Consider the following 18,319-nt stretch of genomic DNA (forward strand, 5'->3'; position numbering starts at 1 on the left):
GGAGTCTGTCAGACCATAAAAATTTCACTGTGTCTTGACTAGATAGCTGCCTTGAAATTTAGCATATGGTTGTGAACTGACCTTGTGAAAAGTTAGCACAAGGAGAAGCATCAGAGTCCCAGAGCCACATAGTTCCCAGTGGCATTCACCAGATTCGGCCTTCTTCCTGTGAAACCTTGGGCACCAGGGGAATGCTTTGTGCTGTGGCTGGTAGACTCTTCTTTGGCAGGTGCTTTTCTCCTAGCTGAGTTATCTGCTTACCAAAACACCGATCCTTATGTTAGTGCAGTTACATAATTTACTTACTGTAAATGAATACTATGTCTTGGAAATCAAAAAGCCAAGAGAAGAATTTTGAGTGTTTTCATTCACTAAGAAATGATAAATGTTTGTAATGGTGGGTCAGGGGAGATAGCGTACATAAAGGAAAGTTGGGAACTGGAGAAGAGTTGGCGTAGCAGTTAAGAGCATTTGTTGCTCTTGCAGAAGACGACCTGGTTTCTATTCCCAGCATCCATACAACCATGCATAACACCAGTTCCAGGGAGATTACCAGGCATGTACTTGGTACACATGTGTATACAGGCAAAACATTAATATGTACAAGGTAAAGTAAATAGAAAAAAGAAAAGCTGGATGGTGCTGTACTGGTAAGCCCAGCTTTGGGGAGGCAGAGACAGGAGAATCTGTAGGTTCACTGCCTAGTCAGCCTGACCTGCTTGGCAGGTTCCAATCCCTGTCTTGAGTGAAGTGGCTTCTGAGCTGTTTCTGAGGGTGGCACAAAAGGTTGTGTATATACACAGAGACACACAACTATAGAATAATCCTATAAATATTTTGTATTTAGGTTGTTCTCATGTAGTAGATATGCTTTAAAGAAGCAGTGACAAAAATAAATGATGTATTATGGCCTATGTGAGAAAGAACATTGATAGAGGGACTGGGCCTATGGCGAGTATCAAAAGGAGGAATACATACAAGTTTTACGTATACACATTCATTTTTGAAATTACCTATTTGCTTTTTGCAGTTCCCTTCAATTGCATGGGATACAGAGCTTCTTACTCTGCTTAGCACACAGGAAGAACATTTCAGGGTGGTTGAGAAAGAGTTGCTGCAGAAGCAGAAGCACCATGCCAGAGGGGAGAAGGCAGAGCAGCAGCCTCACAGTTGGGCTGTGCTGTGCTGCTGAGAGATCCATCCAGCGTTACAGTGGGGAGACTGTTAAATGCTGGTGAGGCTGGAGACAAGAGCAGGTTGTGGAAAGCACGTCTGGAAAACAGTCACTAGACTGGCTCCCAGGAGCAAGGTCATGAGGTCACCCAGTCTGGGTTGGCTTCTGCTCCTCATGTCACAGCTTTTCTGTCTTTTGAGTCAATATCAGATTACTTTTATAAAGGTGACTTATTTTTCTATGTATGAGTGGTTTTTTTTCCTGAGCATATGTCTGTGCACTGAGTGTGTGCCTGGTGCCCTTGGATGCTAGAAGAAGGTATCAGATCTGGAACTTATGAGCTGCTATGTGGGTGCTGAAAACTAAACCCAGGTCCTCTGCAAGTGCTCATAACCATTGAGCCATCTCTCTAGCCTCAGGCTTTTTGAAACAGTTTACAGGAGAAATGTTGAAGATGAAGAAAGACAGGAAATGGGATCCAGATCATAGACAGGGAACTAGTATATATAGAGAGCCATTAAACCTTAAGTTGGTTGTTTGGCTTTTCTGCAAAACCTTTTTAATGTAGTAACTTCTGGGAACAAAAAACCCATTCATTTCATGTTTTTCTTTTTCTAAAAGCTGTCATATCTAGGCTATATTTAGGCACCTTGTTTTCATTTATGAGGTGTGATTATTTTTTCAGTAGCAATACGGGATTATAATTGCTAGGAACTAGTTCTCTTTTACTAAGATAATAAACATAGATACCATATTTTATCTATATACTTTTATCTTATTTATTTATTTATTTATTTGTTTATTTATTTATTTTTGAGGCAGAGTTTCTAGCAGTCCTGGAACTCACTCTGTAGACCAGGCTGGCCTCAAATTCACAGGGATCAGTCTGCCTCTGCCTCCTGAGTACTGGGATTTAAGGCATGTGCCACCACTGCCAGGCTACATACATACTTTATGTATATACAAAAATATTAAATTTGAGAAAGAAGGCTGTATTTTATATATCAAGGTGGTTTATCAGCATTTATTATGCTGTTAAATAAGTTTATTTATTCATTTTTTTTAAAATTCATTTGTGAGGTACAGTCTTGTGTTGTTATCCAGGGTGAGCTTCAACACTAGGGCTCAAAGTAATCCTCCTGCTCCAGGCTCCCAACCAAAACTGAAACTGCAGGTATGCCTCATCCTCAGCTTGTTCATTGGCTTTTAGTTTTTAAGGAAAGTAACTTGAATGTTCATGTAACAAGACTTGAGGAAATATAGTAAGGGCTGTAGGTTAGGACTTTGAACAAGAGCAGTTGCCATTCTTTAACTGTCCCCTGCTTTGTCATCAACAAATACCTGTTCCCCTCTATACATGCATTGCCTGCTGGGTTTCACTGCCCTTCATTACACATTACAGATACTCTTGCTATGTTTGCATTTATTGACTGATTAATACAGATTAGAAGTTGTCTCCCCCCCCCCCCCCCCAGTGAAATTTTGATTGAATAGTCCAGGAAATGGGATCATTTTAGTTTTTAGAGAAATTAACCTTCCTTAGAATAAAGAAGTAAAAATACTGTTGTTTTCTTTCAATTTATTGATTGATTGATTGATTGATTTGTGTTTTTTTCAGCCAGGGTTTCCTGGCTTGGCTGTCCTGGAACTTGCTCTGTGGACCTCGAACTCAGTACCACTTGCCTCTGCTGGAATTAAAGGCATGTGCAACCACTGCTTGGGTATTTTTTGTTTTTTAAACTAATCACTTAATGTGTTATATAAAGAGTGCAGACAAATATTTGTGTCCCCCACATAAGAGGCAGAAATCTATATTTGAATGGGTAATAGGATATGATGTGCAGTCTTTGAAGACAAAGGTGAAATGAATAGAGATTTTTTTTCCCATTCAACAATTAAATGATGAGTTCTCCATGATAGATTTCTTAAGAGGATATCTGGGTCTTGAAGGTCTTCTGTGATGGGCCACTGGTTCTGAATTCCATGAAAGAAATTTTCTTTTCAAATGTAGATGGGTGAAGATTTGTATGGGGAGTGTCAGTGGTCTCAAAAGTTAGCAAACTGCCAAGAGAGGGAGTACATGGATGCCATTTCTAGGGCGCAAACAATAGAAAAGTTTGGAACTAGGCAGCCCTGCTTTTTGTCAGGACAATTTCAATACATCTGAATTGTTGACAAATTATTCTTCTTTCTTTGGTTTCTCTATGCACTTTGTTTTGTTTGAGACATGGTCTTGCCATTTATGTAGTCCAGACTATCTTGGGATATTCCTGTCTCCACCTCCTAAGAGCTAGATTACAGGTATATATCACTTTATGCACATCTTCTATAAAGAGATGGCTTGAGTAAGCAGAGACACTCAAATTGAATTGCAGTAGCTTGACAACAAATGAACAGGACCAAGCAGCAGGCATCTATGCAGGGATTGAAGAAAGTGCAGATAAGCCAGCCAGGCACAGTTGAATTAGTCAAGGAAATGGCATACTGTTAGGTGAGACTTTGAAAGCCTTGGGACATTAAACCTAGATCCCCCCAATATATATTAGTTAGATGGCTAACTTTCCATATGGATTTCTTTGACATTTCGATTAAAACCTTTTTTTTTATTTTGTCTTATGCTCTCCCAGATAAAATAATTATGTTTTGTTGTCTTGAATCCTGCAGAGACTCCAAGTAACTACTATAGCTTTTTCTGATTTTCCTGAGTTTCCTTACTGGCAAAGGAAGATACATAAATCAACCAAGCCTGCATTTTAGGACAGTAATCCTAATGTGGTTGTCTCCTTTTACTTTTGTGAAATTGTATGAAGAGTTTATAGAAACAGCTTCTTATGTTTAGTGAAAAAGGACACAGTACAGGATAAGAGCAAGAAGGTCTGCATTTTGCCAGGCTGTGATTGACTGCATGCTGCAACTTTTTGGAAGTAAAATTCCAGGGCTATTTAAATTCCATTACAGCCGCATGCAAAATGAAAGATAGGATTCACTCCCACTCCCGAATCTTTCATGTTGTTTTTCCTTATAAACAATACTGGAGTGATGATTTGAAGTTTGTCAGACTATTGATGAGTAAAATAACATCTTCCCTAGCAGAAGCAGAGGCTTACCTAATGAGATGACCCAAACTCTCAGGTTTGTTTGTTTTGTTTTATATTAATAAGAATGCCAGCTAAAAATGTTTCCATTTTTAAGTGTCCTCTGTAGAAGTTAGTGAATGAAAATGAGGGTATGACTCTTCCTAGGTATAATTGATGAGAAGGGTTTTATTGTAGATAGAAGGAAGAGAACAGCCAGACTGAACCAAGCCATGGGGAGTAGGGTGAGAGAGAAGAGAGACCAAGTGGATCAAGAGAGGAGCCATGAACCAAGAGGCCAAGAGCCCAAGAGGGCATGTAACCAAAATGACTGAGTATATAGCACTTAGAAGCTGGGAAAATGAAAGCCCAACCTCTGGGCTGGAGAGGTTTAGGATAGGTGGCAGGGTGGTAAGTGCTAGGAGGAACTGTAGGTACTGAGTGAGACTGGTCCCGGTTTCTTTGGGACCTGACCAAGTTAGTATGTCATAAAAGCAGTCGTAACTATTAAAATGTGTCTATATATGATCAATACGTAAGTTCTAAATTACATTTTTTTATTGCTGTAACGTTCAAAAGTAAAATTTTAATATATTTCTTGTGAATAGATATCTTTCCAGTCAGATTTTGCTAATAAATTGTTGTATCTTGTGTCTGATTTTATTAATCTGTCTGATTTTATCAACAGCAAAAACAACTCAAACTATAAAAAAACAAAACAATAAAACACACCCATAAAGGTGGAGCTCTTGGGAGGAAGAGGCAGGCGGATCTCTGAATTTGAGACTATCCTGGTCTACAGAGCAAGTTCTAGAATAGTCAGGACTATACAGAGAAACCTTGTCTTTGAGGGGTGGGGAAGAATCACACCCTTCTTAGCTAGAGAGATGGCTCTGCAGTTAAGAGCACTGGCTGCCCTTCCAGAGGATCTGGGTTCAGTTCCCAGCACCCATATGGCAGCTCACAACTGTCTTCAGTTCCAGGGAATCTGGCACCCTCACGCAGGCATACGTGCAGGCAAAAATAAATAAAAAAATCACAATTTTCCCATCATTGGTGTTTTCAGGAGAAGCACAGGTGTAAAGAAACTTAAAATAATCAATCTTGAAGTTTGCTGACAGCATCTGCTTAGGTCTTGGTACTGGGTGCCAGTGTAGATGTACTATCAAACAAGGAGTGAACTGAGATTGAATTCATTACTCTCATCTACCAGTACCTTTGAGTGGCACATTTACTATTAGAATACTCGTTGAAGAGGCTATTATAGAGACGCTAAGTCTGAAAAAAAGCTAGAGTCACAGCCTTGCTGGAGATAGTAGTCCTTAGATCTGTAAATACTTCCACTACTGAAGAGGAATTCTGTTTGTAATCTGTATGAGGTAAACGAAAACAGAGTTGTTGCCCCTGAGGAGTCCACAATTATTTTTGTGTGTATGAAGCCAAAATACATATTTCCAAGATGTCAGAGTGATGCTGACAGCCATGAGAGAATAGGATCTAGCAGCACGGGACAAATGGATGAGACACTCCAGTTCCTATCCTGTCTCACTTACAGCTCTTGAAATAGAAGGTGAATGTCACTAAGAGCCTTTCTAGCCTAAAATCCTGCAGGCGTGTTTTAGTAACTCATTATTAGCTGCTTTGACAATCCCATGCCCCCCCTCCACCCCAAATTTATTTAGTTTCAAAGAGGTCAAAGTCAAAGAACAATTTGACTTTTAAAATTGATTTCCTGAGGGATCTAAACAGTACCTAGGGCAGGTCTAAAGTGAATAGCCAATTTTTCTTATTCAGGGAAATTTGTTTACTTCTAGTTGAATATTTATTATAGTTTTTTTTCTAACTTGCAAAATTTATTTTTATGTGTGTATATATATATATGCTTGTGTTTGTATGTGCACATGCACACATGAGTCTACAGGTCCAGGCCCCCCCACCCATGTCAAGGTGCTTTCAAAGTGAGGACAGCCCTCTGGAGTCCATTCTTCTCTGTCATCCTGTGAGATCCCAGAATCAAGCTCAAGTCTTGGGTCTGTGCTCAAGTGCTACTCTGAGCCGGCTCATTGGCCTCTCGTTTAACTTTTTTTTTTTTTTATTCTAAAAGTTGGAGTTCTTTGAGTAAGTGCCCGGATAGTAGAATTTTGTCCTTACCCTGAACTTGCTGGTCATGAGACTGAGAACTTGCTCAGTCATGAGACTGAGAAGAGACCTTAGTAAACTTCATACTTAAAGTCATTGTATAAATACTGATAGAGTAGAGTACTTGGCCAGCACTGCAGTTGGCCATTTGTTTTTGGGTGATAACTGAAGGAAGCATCAGTGGGCTGAGCTGTACTGTTGTATCCTTGCTACGGTGTTCATTTCTGTGCAGTGTATAAGAAGTATAACTTTAATCAAACATTGTTAATCTCTTGGTTAATTTCTTTCTATTTTCTTTTTTTAAATAATTTAAAAAGATGTTAATTTTAAAAAATAGAATTTTACTGTCTATCATTTTATATGGTGCTTTTTTTCCCTTTTACTTTGTGGGTTTTGTCAATTCTTCAAAAGATGCGATTAATTGTACTAGTTTCTGCTTTTCTGTAGTTAAATGTCTTATTTCCTTTTATGGCTAAAGCCAACACAGTCATTGTTCATAAAATGGTTTATGTGTTTTATTTCATCAGGATACATTTTAAGTATAAATAAACATGCTGTTTTAAGTGAGTATCAGTAATAATTCCAAGTTATACGTGTGTGCTTATTTTTTTCGTATTAGATTTAAATTCACAAAGATAAAGAGGACAGTATTGGGACCTTCACTCAGCTGACTTGTGTAGCAGCCACCAAACTGCTGCCATCCTGTGGTTTTGTTTCTTCCCCCGCCTTTTAAACTTTACTAGTATGTTTAAAAAATAAAATTCAGATTCTATAACTTTGCCCATTTCTGTAACAAACTGCCTAACAAGTAATTAAAGGAAGGGAAGATTTTCTGGCTTAGAGCTTGAGGCCATAAATTCTTTCTTGGTTAGAAAGACACAGTAGTAGTATCGGGAGGTGAATCAGTCATGAGCATCCAAGGTTAGGAAGCAGAGAGGGTACAGTAAATGGGGCTGAGCTATAAAATCCTCAAACCTGCTCCCAGTGACTCATTTCCTCCAGCATGACTCCACCTCCTGAGGTTGCATAACCTTTCAAAACCATGCCACCAGCTGGGGACCAAGTGTTTATAAATACGTGAGTCTATGGGGGAACTTTTTACATTAGAACTACAATATAGATATGTATGTGTCTTTCATTCCACAAGCTGTTTATTTATTATACGATAAGCCTTTGACTGTAGTCAAGGTTGGTCTTGAATCCTCAGGTGACCCTCCCAACTTGGCCTTCTAAGTAACTATGTCTGTTGGAGTAGTGTCACCATACTCAATGAATAAAAGATTTTGGTTTATGTCTTTTGTAGACAGGGCCATTTCAAATAGATAGAACTGGAACACCTTGATTGAATTCACTAAAATCACTATCATTCTGTAGTATCCTGTTTATCTGTGCAGTGCTTTTTTTCTCCTATACCCAAGATGAAATTTTAAATTCAGTTTGACTCAAAATCTCAACAGTTCTCACATTACACTAGATTATTTTGGTGGAAGCTTCTGTAGTTTGTATATTTTTCTCCCCTTATAAAATGTATTTTTATAGAAATGAGGTCATTTTCTTGTTTCACATTTTGGATTTAGCTGATGGCTTTGGCTTATTTGACATGCATTTCTTCAGTATTCTCTTTAAATAGGGAGTCAGACCTACAAATTTGATTAAATATCATGATTTTGTTTTATTTCTACAAAAATGCTTCACAGATGGTACTGTTGTCCATCAAGAAAATAATGCCTGAGGTTCCTATGACAAGACTGAAAAATAGCTCCAGTCGGTATCTTATTTGCCATTTATAAAATTTTCATCAGCTGTGCAGTCAAAAAATTTATCCACCCTGTTCCTCCTGTGAGATGTCGCCATTGTTGGTGGGTTTTTGTTTGTTTTCTAGTCTGGCTCATGTCGTCTGTCTGGGCTGACTTGGAGTTCGGTCTTCTGGCCTCAGACTCCTGAATGCTGAAATTACAGTCCTGATGTCACTGTGCCCAACACTAAATTTTGAATATTTTCATTATTTAAAATAACTTGTTCTCCATTAACTAAGGCTTTTCTTCCTTTGGTAACTGTTTTGTCATGAAATGTGATTCATCTAGTGGAGGTAGAGTACATGATTTCCCTCCCTTAATCTATAGGGTAATGAATTGGTACCCTAGCAGACTCCAGAGGCAAGCTCTATAGAAGTGATATGTTTAGCCTTCAAGGATTTTTATATACCATATTTTATATGCAGTCAAGACCACTTCTGCTATGTCTTTAGTGTTCATGAAGTGTGACGCCATTTATCTTGAATAGATTCTTTGTTTTCATAGTAAAATGTTCCAGGTTCATCTCAAGGAATTTCTGTGAGGAGAAAAAATCAACCTGCTTGATGTTAATGGCCCTGTAACCTTTTTTTGTTTTTAATGTTGAGTCTCATGTACTCATTTGGCCCCAAACAGCTGAGGATGACCTTGAACTCAATCCTTCTGCCTCCATCTTCTGAGTTGTAGTAAAGGCTGATAGTACCACACATAGTTTATGGAGTGCTGGGAATCTAACCCCACATCTCTAGTCCCTTTTGTCTTCTGAGCAACTTACTGTTTGCTTATGTATGTATGCTGTTATGTGGTATGTATTTGTGCACATACACATAGGGGTGCAAATACTTGCACATTTATATGTATGTGTGGGAGCCAAAGGTCAACATTTAAGTGTATTACCAACTTTTTTTTTTTTTAAGACAGAATCTCTCACTGAACCTGAGGTTCAATGTTAGACTAGATTAGCTAGACAGCAAACCTCAGGCAGGTCTTCTTCCTATTGCTGCCTCTCCAATGTTGGGACTGCATCTAACCTTTTTTGTGGATGCTGGGGATCTGAAATCATACTCAGTGCTAAGTACCTTGTTGACTGAACCATCATCCCAACTTAAAGCATCCTACTCAACCTTCAGTATCATTCAGAAAAGAAAATAAAGTACTGTAACAGCAAAAAGCAAACTGAACAAGGTACAGAAACACAGTTAAGGTCAATTAAAGTCCATAATGCCTGTGGAGCAGAAAGTGACAACAATAATGTCTGCATATGCTGTGAAATTAAAGCGGTTTCAGTTAAAGGTGAGGAGAGTAAATAGAAGGACCTTAGGAAGCAGAACTAAAATAAATGAAGGAGGAAAGGAGTTTTTAAAAGTTAGCACAGCAATGAAAATAAAGGATTAGATAAATATAAGAAAGTGGGAAAAAATAGCTCTAAAAGTTAAAATACTATTCAAAGTATAGTAAAAAAGGAAAGAAAAGCCAAAAGGCCTGTAGGAGTAGTTTTTCTCTGGGTTCTCAAATTGGATTCTCATGGTGGGTGGTGTCAGTTAAACTTGGAGACTCTACAGTTTATGTTGATACCGAGCACATGCTAGACGGGTGTCAAGCGGCAGTCACTGCAGTCGTCACTTTAGTCTTCACTGTAGTCCTCACTTCTCTTACTTATGTGCCAGGAGCCTCTGATGGCCACACTTAACTCTATAGCCTGTGAGCTGGGCAGGTTCTCCCCTCCTCTCCCAGGCCCCCAAACTGTACTCTGAGACTTACTCTCAAGTGCTTTGGAAATGAGAGAAACAAACAGCACTGAGATCTATACAGGTGGACTTATGCTCTATAAGATAAAGCCATAGTCTAGGGCCTCAGGGTTCAGAAGTGCTGTCACAGGGTCTCCAGAGATTGATCCATTCCCTGTTCTCGGGCTGAGGTTATCAGGTTTATGGGACTACCTTGCACACTGGACCCTGTGCTGCTTCCTTTTGCATCCTTCTGCCTTTGGACACTTCAGCTGTCCCATCACTCCCCTTTGTGCTTCCTTTTTTAGTCTAATTCTTTGAAAGTGTTCCTTGTTATTCTGACTCTTGTCACTCACTATAACTCAAGACACAGCTTCTAACTCCACCACATTCTCTGAAACCCAGACCTGTAGTGTTTTATATACCTAAAATCTGCCCTTCAAAATGCACCTCATTGGCCTGGGGAGAGGGTTCGGTGACACTGAACTGCTGCACTGCGCAAACATGAGGACCTGAATAAGTCTTAAGCTCTCATAAAACAGCGGACATCTGTAACCCCAGCACTGTGAGTGCTAGAGACAAGAGGTTCTAGAGACTAGGGTTGACTGTCATCCGGCCTCCAAATTCCGGAGAGGCTGTCTCAAGGATGTAAGACAAAGAGTGATACAGCAGGGCACTTGATATTTTCCTCTGGCCTCCATGTGCATACATACCCACACACTTAAAACAGAGCTGCCCTCCCTCCAGCTTTATTAGGTTTGTGGCGGGGCGGGGGGGGGGGGGAGGTGGATAGAGGAGTGCTAAGTAGTTTTTCCTTGCTCAGATGATTCAGAATAATCTACATACATAACTTTTATAATGCTCATGTTTAGGGCTGGGGATGTAGCTAGGGTGGCAGAATACTTGTCTAGCATGCTCAAGGTCCTGGGTTCAACTCAGCACAGCATAAAATGGAGGCAGTAGAATCAAAAGTCCAGGGTCATTTGACTATGTAGCAAGGTCAAAGCCAGCCTGAGCTACAATCCTTAGGGAGTCATGGGGCCTCATGAGCTCCCCTGCTATGGCAGGTTAATGGCCCCAATCTTGTACCATAATCATAACTGTTGTGGGCTCAAGAGTGTAGTGGCTGTGTCATGCCCAACAGAGAACATTCGAAAACATTTTCTTTCTTTTGGTTCTTACATTCTTTAAACTCCTCAAGCCTTGGGATAAGTGATTGTAGATGTCCCATTTATGACTGAGCGTACAGCAGTTACAGCTGCCACTGCAGCAGAAGTTTCTCAGGCCAGAGTTGACAGTTCTTGGATTGTTGGGCATATCATGTCTCTAATGAAATAGCAGTAGTTCCTCACCAGGGCCTATGGCTTCCATGGTCCCAGCTTTTGACCAGAGTTAATGAGACCAGAAGTGAATACCTACTCCCCTCACCCCCCACTTAGTGGAGTGGGTCTCAGTATCAGCCAGAATGAGATTGGTTACTCCCGTAGAAGATGTACCTCTTTCGTGCTTGTGGGGCACACCCTCCCTGACTGGTTGCTAATATACCTTGCAGGCCCCACCTCAGAGTAAGGCTTGGTGATAATTCTCCCCCAGAAACCTGCATAGTCTATTCTGGCACTGTGAAGGCTAGCCTTCAGGGAGGAAGTTTTTGCTTTTTCGAGGCAGGATTTCTCTGTAGCTTTGGAGCCTGTCCTGGAACTACCTCTTGTAGGCCAGGCTGGCCTTGAACTCAGAGATCTTCCTCCCAAGTGCTATGATTAAAGGCAGGCACCACCACCTCCCGGTGAGATAGCTTTTTTATTTTTTTTTTAATCTCAGTTTCAGTTTGATTTCTCTATGGCCTACAACTGGACCATTTGTCTTCAGCAGTAAGGCTATCTAGTCTGGTGAGCCTTCAGCCACTATGGCAGTTTCCTCTGTTTGGTGTTCTCAAGGTCTTCCTGATGAACTACTTGGCAGTGAGTAGTAGCTGCAGGGAGGGAAGGTAGAGTCGCTGGACTCTTCATTTAATAACCTATGGCTTCTGGGATTCAGATTATCTGCCCCTGTAGGATACCTCAGTTCAACCCCTTATTTATAAACTGGTTTACCAAGTATCAGTTTTCCTTAAGGCTTTTTCATAGATCCTTAGTTTTGGCTGATCTCTCTTCCACCCTCTCCTGTTTCTTTATTTCCTTCTTAAACTTTTTACGCCCTGGTGTTCCCCTGCCACCCTCATAGCACATATGTTCTAACACTATCCTTCTCCTGAGACTATTTGTTACCTGTTTTGAAATTTTATTTCTCTTTCGAGGCAGGGTCTCGTTATGCAGCCCTAGCTGGTCTGGAGCTTGCTTTGTAGATCTGTCTCATGTCCCAAGTTTTGGGATTAAAATGCCTGGCTGAAATTGCTTTTGAAATCAGATAATTTCACTAATTAAAGTACTAGAAATTAGAACCAGGTGTTTGAGAATAGGGAGAAGCATTATAGAGGTGAAATTTTTTCAGCCTCCTTAGCTGTTGGGTAATGCACTTATAGCCACTTTGAGATTCCATCTTCTCCCCATTAGAATGCCTCTCACTAAGGAAGCAAATAATGGAGCTGGAGAGATTGCTCAGGGATTTGTGAGCACTGGCTGTCCTGAGGATTCAAGTTCAATTCCCATCCTCCATGTGGCAGCTCACAACTGTAACTCTAGTTCTCGAGGATCTGACACCTTCTGATATCACCACTTTCTCTCCTATGGAACCTATATTCAAAATTCTCTTCCCTTCCCTCTCCCTTCTGTGTTTGTGTACATATATTTATATATGTGTATGGCAGTCAGCAAAACTAAAAAGAGGATCATGAGAGGACATGAAGAGATTTTAGGGAGATGGGAAATAGGAAAATAGAATACTAGGAGAAGAAAGGGGACCCCACTGAAGGGTACTGGACATGGGAGGGAACAGTGGGAGGAGAGAATGAATGAGGTCGAAGTGTGATGAGGTGTATGAAGATGTTGTGATCAAACCCATTACTTTGTAATGGTTGATAGCTTAAAGTAGTAATAAGTGAAAAGACCTGCATGAGTATTTAATGAAACAAAAATGAGTTACTTAGTTACTTTTGTATTCCCCTCCCCCTTGACTTTCTGGTAATTGTTTTCAGAAGTAACTGAAAAGGTACCTAGCCCACAATGAACTCTTTGTCTTATTTGTGAAGCATTAATTTTCAATTTAAAACTAAATGTTTAGGAATCCTCGCAATAAAAGTCATGAAAGTTGTCTCTTCCTAAGTCATTTTTGAAAGTTAGATGAGGCATTCTATGTGAAGTTTATTGTATACTGTTGAGAGAGTGTTTCCCGAATCCTCTAGTGTTTGTGCAACTGTACTGAAATATTTCCAGTTTCTTTCTAGAGAAATCACTTCCTTTGCAGTTACTCTTTAATGTAGCTCTGACTTGCCTGGAACTTGCTATATAGACCATACTGGTCGAACTCACTATTCTGCCTTTGCTCTGCAATCCCTGACCCACAACTATTTTTGATGAAAGTAAATCAATGGGAACCATTCAAAAACTATAAGATACAAATTTGGGATTCATAAAAATAATTTCTCTTTTTATCATTAGTGGATTCTATTGTTTTCTAGTCTTTTAATATATACTTTATAGTCAGTCATCTCATGTTACGTTAAGTTTACATCAAGAGCGTATGAAATCTACTTTCATAGCAAACTTTTGTGCACAGGAATTGCTAGCCCTGGGCTGGAGAGATGGCTCAGTGGTTAAGAGCATTGCCTGCTCTTCCAAAGGTCCTGAGTTCAATTCCCAGCAACCACGTGGTGGCTCACAAACACCTGTAATGAGGTCTGACGCCCTCTTCTGGCCTGCAGACATACATACAGACAGAATATTGTATACATAATAAATAAATAAATATTTTTTAAAAAAAAGAATTGCTAGCCCTGTGTTGTATTAGATCAGGAGACCTCATCATCCTCAATTGCTGCATTGTTGTGCCCTTTGACCTGTGACTTCCTATCTTCTCTTTCCTTCCCATTCCCTGAAAACTACCATTCTCTATTTCTCTGTGTGTGTGTTTGATTTGTAAGGATTGTATTTGTAAGTGAATTCATACAGTGCTCAACTTCCAGTGCTTGCTTTAATTTTCCTTAGCCACACGTCTCCTACCTAGCAAGGCTTCTTTCCTTCCTTCCCCTTATTCCTTCATCTACTGGGGATTCTCTTACTTGTCTAATGTGAGTGATGCTGCAGTGGACATCAGCTGTCTTCAGGAGGAACTCATTGCTTTTCCTTTGGATGGATACCAAAAAATGAAATTGCTGGATCATGTAGTATAGTAGTTTTATTTTTAAAGTTTTGAGAAACCTCTCTAGCATTTTCAGTAATGGCTACACGGTCCTTCCAGCAGCATTCTCTGTTCTCCACACCCATGTCAACACTTGTTAGCGCTTGTCTTTTTAGAGCTGTCCTAACAGGTGCATGGTGGTACTTTTTGTGGTTTTAATTAGCTTTTCCCTGATGATTAGTGAGGTATTTGAATGTCTAAGTATGTTTGTCATTTTCCATTGATGCGGGGTGGGTGCTTACATTCTTTGGCCATTTTGAAATTAGTTTATTTGGTTTTTACTCTTGAACTATGAATATTCTTCATGTGCCTTGAATATTAACTCTCAATTTTAGATTTTAAGATGAATTCCTGGGATTTTCTGTGTTGGCACACAGTTTCCAAGTTTTCTGATTTCAGTTTCACCTGGTTGGTTTGAAGGAGAAGCTTGCTAAGGCCTCAGTGAATAACATGAATTTTCTGGGCAGTTGTTTCTAAACTACTTGGGATCCAGAAGGGTGAACAGATATTTTAGAAGATTCAAGTATTTTTGGACTTAGTAGTTTAAGAAAAATTAGTCAAAGTGCTGGGTATAATGACTCACACTTGGGATCCCAGCATTGGGGAAACTGAGGCAGAAGGGTTCCAATGAGTTGAAGGCAACCTGGACTATATAGAAAGTTCCAGGCTTGCTTGGGTTACAGAGTTAGACCATCTCAAAAATAAAACAACAAAAACTGGTGCTTCTCAAGTGACCCTTTCACTCCTTGTCATTCTCCAGCGTCCTGAGGTTGGCATTATACTTCTCCAGTGGAGCCCATGACTTCAGATCAGGACGCTAAAGTTGTGGCTGAACCGCAGGCACAGCGAGTCCAGGAGGGCAAGGACAGCTCTCATCTGGTAGGTGCTGCTGGAAAGAGGGAGGCCCAAGGGCACAGGCATCCATCTCTTTTTCTGATAAAGAACTCTACACTAAACTTTGGCTCTTAGAACAAGTGTATCGAATAAGTCTTACAGAGGCAGAAGAACTTCTTACTTATCCAGTGTTCCTGGCTGAGATCCCTACTCCTAGAGAAACACATTTATTTAGCAGTGAGTTAGCGGTAAAGACAGGGCAAACTCTGCTAAGTCTGAAAGCAGAAGCACACTTGTACAAGGATGGTATGATATGATGCTGTTAGCAGGAACTTAGGCCTGCTCAGGTTTGTCTTGGCATCTGTGTGTGACATTCTTGTCTCTAGTAACAAATGGGATGCCCTTGGGAATGAGGGCCTTGTGACCTGTTTTTAAAGGAAAGTCAGCTTGTTTTATGGTATAGTTGAGAAAGTAGTGAAGGAAATTCTACTTCCTATGTTTTTATTCTGCAGTCCCCTCAAATAGCAAGCTATAATATTTCAGACAACCCTGTTCATCTTTTAAAAAGAATACCTGTGCAACTTTAGTGGCAGAAACTAAAATACTGGGTCAGTAGTTCTTAACCTTCATAAAGCTGTGACCCTTTAATATAGTTCCTCATGTTGTGACCCCCAACCATGAAATGTTTCTGTTGCTACTTCTTATCTGTTATGAATCATAATGTAGACATTTGATAAACAACCCAAAAGGGGTCATGACTCACATGCTGAGAACCGCACCATAGATACAGAAAACAATAGACACCTGTAACTTTAGATACTTAAAACTTTGTATTAAGAAAATGCAGTTCGGGGGCCAGTAAATGAGTAAAAGCAGTGTCCCACAAGCCTGAAAATCTGAATTAGATTCCCATATTCCACAGTGGAAGGAGAGAACCAGTGAAAGTGGTTCTTTGACTTCATATGCACACTGTGGCACCCCTCCCGCGCCCCACACACTCAGACACATGTTTTAAACATACATCTAACATACACACAAATAAGAAGAAATAAAATAATGGGGAAAAAAAAACCCGTGGGCTGGGGGCATGGCTCCATCATTAAGAACACTTGTTGCTCTTGCAGGGGACCTGGGTTTGGTTCCCAGCATCCACATCATGACTTAACAACCATCTATAACTCCAGTTTCAGGGGACTTGGCCCCTCTTCTAACCCCCATGGGTACCAGGCATACATGCAGAACATTCAGATACATATAAAATAGCTCTAAAAACTAAACACCTACACTAATATCACAGCCATTATAGTAAAGTTAATTAGGATTTTTATTATGCTTGTTGTTTTGACTTTGAGTTTTAATTCTGGTCTAGAAAATTGACTCAATGTTCAGAGTTCTTGGCACACCCTCCCTTAGCACCCCCCGCCCCCTGCCCCCAAGTAGCTCATAGCCTCTTACTGTAACTGCAGCTTCAGGCCATCCAGTGGCCCCTGAGGGCACCTGCGCCCAAGTGCAAATTCATGCATGCAACAGACTTATAAATAATCATTTTTTAAAAATTTTTAATCCTAGCTGAGTGGTGATGGTGCATACCTTTAATCCCAGGGTACTCAGGAGGCAGAGGTAGATGAATCTCTATGAGTTCCAGGCCAGCATGATCTACAGAGTGAGTTCCAGGATAGCCAGGGCTACACAGAGAAACCTTATCTCAAAAACCAAAACAACAAATTTAATCCTGTCAAGCAATAATATTTAAAGTTCTAAGTATTGTTGGGAAAAGTAGCTTTTTAAAACTACCCCTATTGAAACTACCAGAAATTTTACGTAGTACTTCAAAAGTTAAACATTTTAAAGCTCCTCTCTTCTGAATATACTTATTCATAAATGTTTTGCAATGTAAAAACATGCATCCCCCCAGTGGGTTTGGTTTTGCTTCTTACTATGGTTTGAAATTATGTTTTCTTTATGTTAGAATGATGGAGTTTTTTATGTTTTCAATTTTACAGATGAATGGTCCTATATCGCAAACCACTTCTCAAACAAGTACCATCCCAGCTTTGACTCAGGTAATTCGTTTTCTAGATTTATCACAGATTGTCTAGCCACAGTCAAGATTGCCAGATATGGCATTATCCCAAATATGTATTGTAAAAAGAATTAGAAAAAGGTTTAGGTTTGTCAAAAGGAAGACCCATTTGACAATGTGCCCTTGAATGTGTTAAGTGTTGATTTTGTCTCTTTCACAATGGAAGTGTCAGATATATTCATTCTCAAGTATTCTTGACAGTGTTTTCTTTCAGTTCATCTGAATTTAGCTAGTTGTAATTGATTTTTTAGAGTACGCAAGTGAAATTCTACATAATAATAGAATAAGGAAATAGACTAAATATATAACTCTGTTGATAGAAGATTTGCCTCATGTGTAGAGAGCCTCATCAGCACTGTATAAACTGGGTGTGGTGGCCAATGATTGTCATCCTAGCATTAGAGGCAAGAAGCAAGAGTTCAAGGTCTAACTCCTACTGCCTTTCTGCAGCCAAGTTGCCCCAGTCAGTGTTCCTAGTGGAATTCCTTTGGCCTCAGGGCCATTTTCAGTTGTTGATTCTGTTGCATTTCAGCATAAATGAGCAGAGATGCTGTTTGAGAGAGATGGGTAAGGACAAGCAATATTAGTGGAAGTGCTTATTTTTCTGAGAAGTGCCATGTCTTTTCTAATTGTAGTATGGGAACTTGATGCCTCCTACGCACTAAACTCTATAGACAACTCAATAAAGCCTGAACTATGTCAGAGTGATCTTAAGCATTTCATTATATTTAATTATTCCTTCTATGTATATGTGTATACACATCATAGTGTATGTGTAGAGGTCAGGGACAAATTGGGGAGTCAGTTCTCTCCTTTCACAGTGTTGGTCTCAGGGGTCAAATTTGGATTGTCAGGCTTGGCAGCCACTGTCTTTACTCACTAAGCCATCCTACTGGCCCAATAAGAAATAATTCTTTAAAATTACTTAAAGATAACAAGATAAGAGAACTAAACCAAAGGAACTGTCTTGGGATGTAGCTTGGTGGTAGAGTGGTTGCTTGATTTATGCAAGATTTAACCTCCTTCACCCCACCCCAGCCATCAACAAACTATGCCTTTTGATGACACTGTTTCTGAGTGAATGATTAGATTAATTACTATGTATCTACATCGTATTGCTACGTATCTGAATAGTAGGCTCACAGTCAGAAAGTTTGATGGTC

At 39.9% G+C, this 18,319-nt stretch overlaps 1 protein-coding gene across 3 annotated transcripts in view; it reads left to right on the forward strand.

Moving 5' to 3' along the window:
* Positions 1-18,319, forward strand: part of Larp4b (La ribonucleoprotein 4B) — a 75,580-nt gene that overhangs the window by 13,302 nt on the left and 43,959 nt on the right. For 2 of the 3 annotated variants that reach the window (XM_085699203.2, XM_085699205.2), the window contains exons 2-3: positions 15,000-15,118; positions 17,077-17,136. In XM_085699203.2, the coding sequence (XP_085555329.2) occupies positions 15,038-15,118; positions 17,077-17,136 (141 nt within the window). In that variant the 5' untranslated portion in view covers positions 15,000-15,037. Of the gene's footprint in view, positions 1-2,792; positions 2,875-14,999; positions 15,119-17,076; positions 17,137-18,319 lie in introns of those variants that run through there. The other variant, XM_048461197.3, reaches the window with a different exon arrangement.

Source organism: Myodes glareolus, chromosome 14 (genome assembly GCF_982192425.1).
Source record: "Myodes glareolus chromosome 14, mMyoGla1.1, whole genome shotgun sequence".
Taxonomy (NCBI): Eukaryota; Metazoa; Chordata; class Mammalia; order Rodentia; family Cricetidae; genus Myodes; species Myodes glareolus.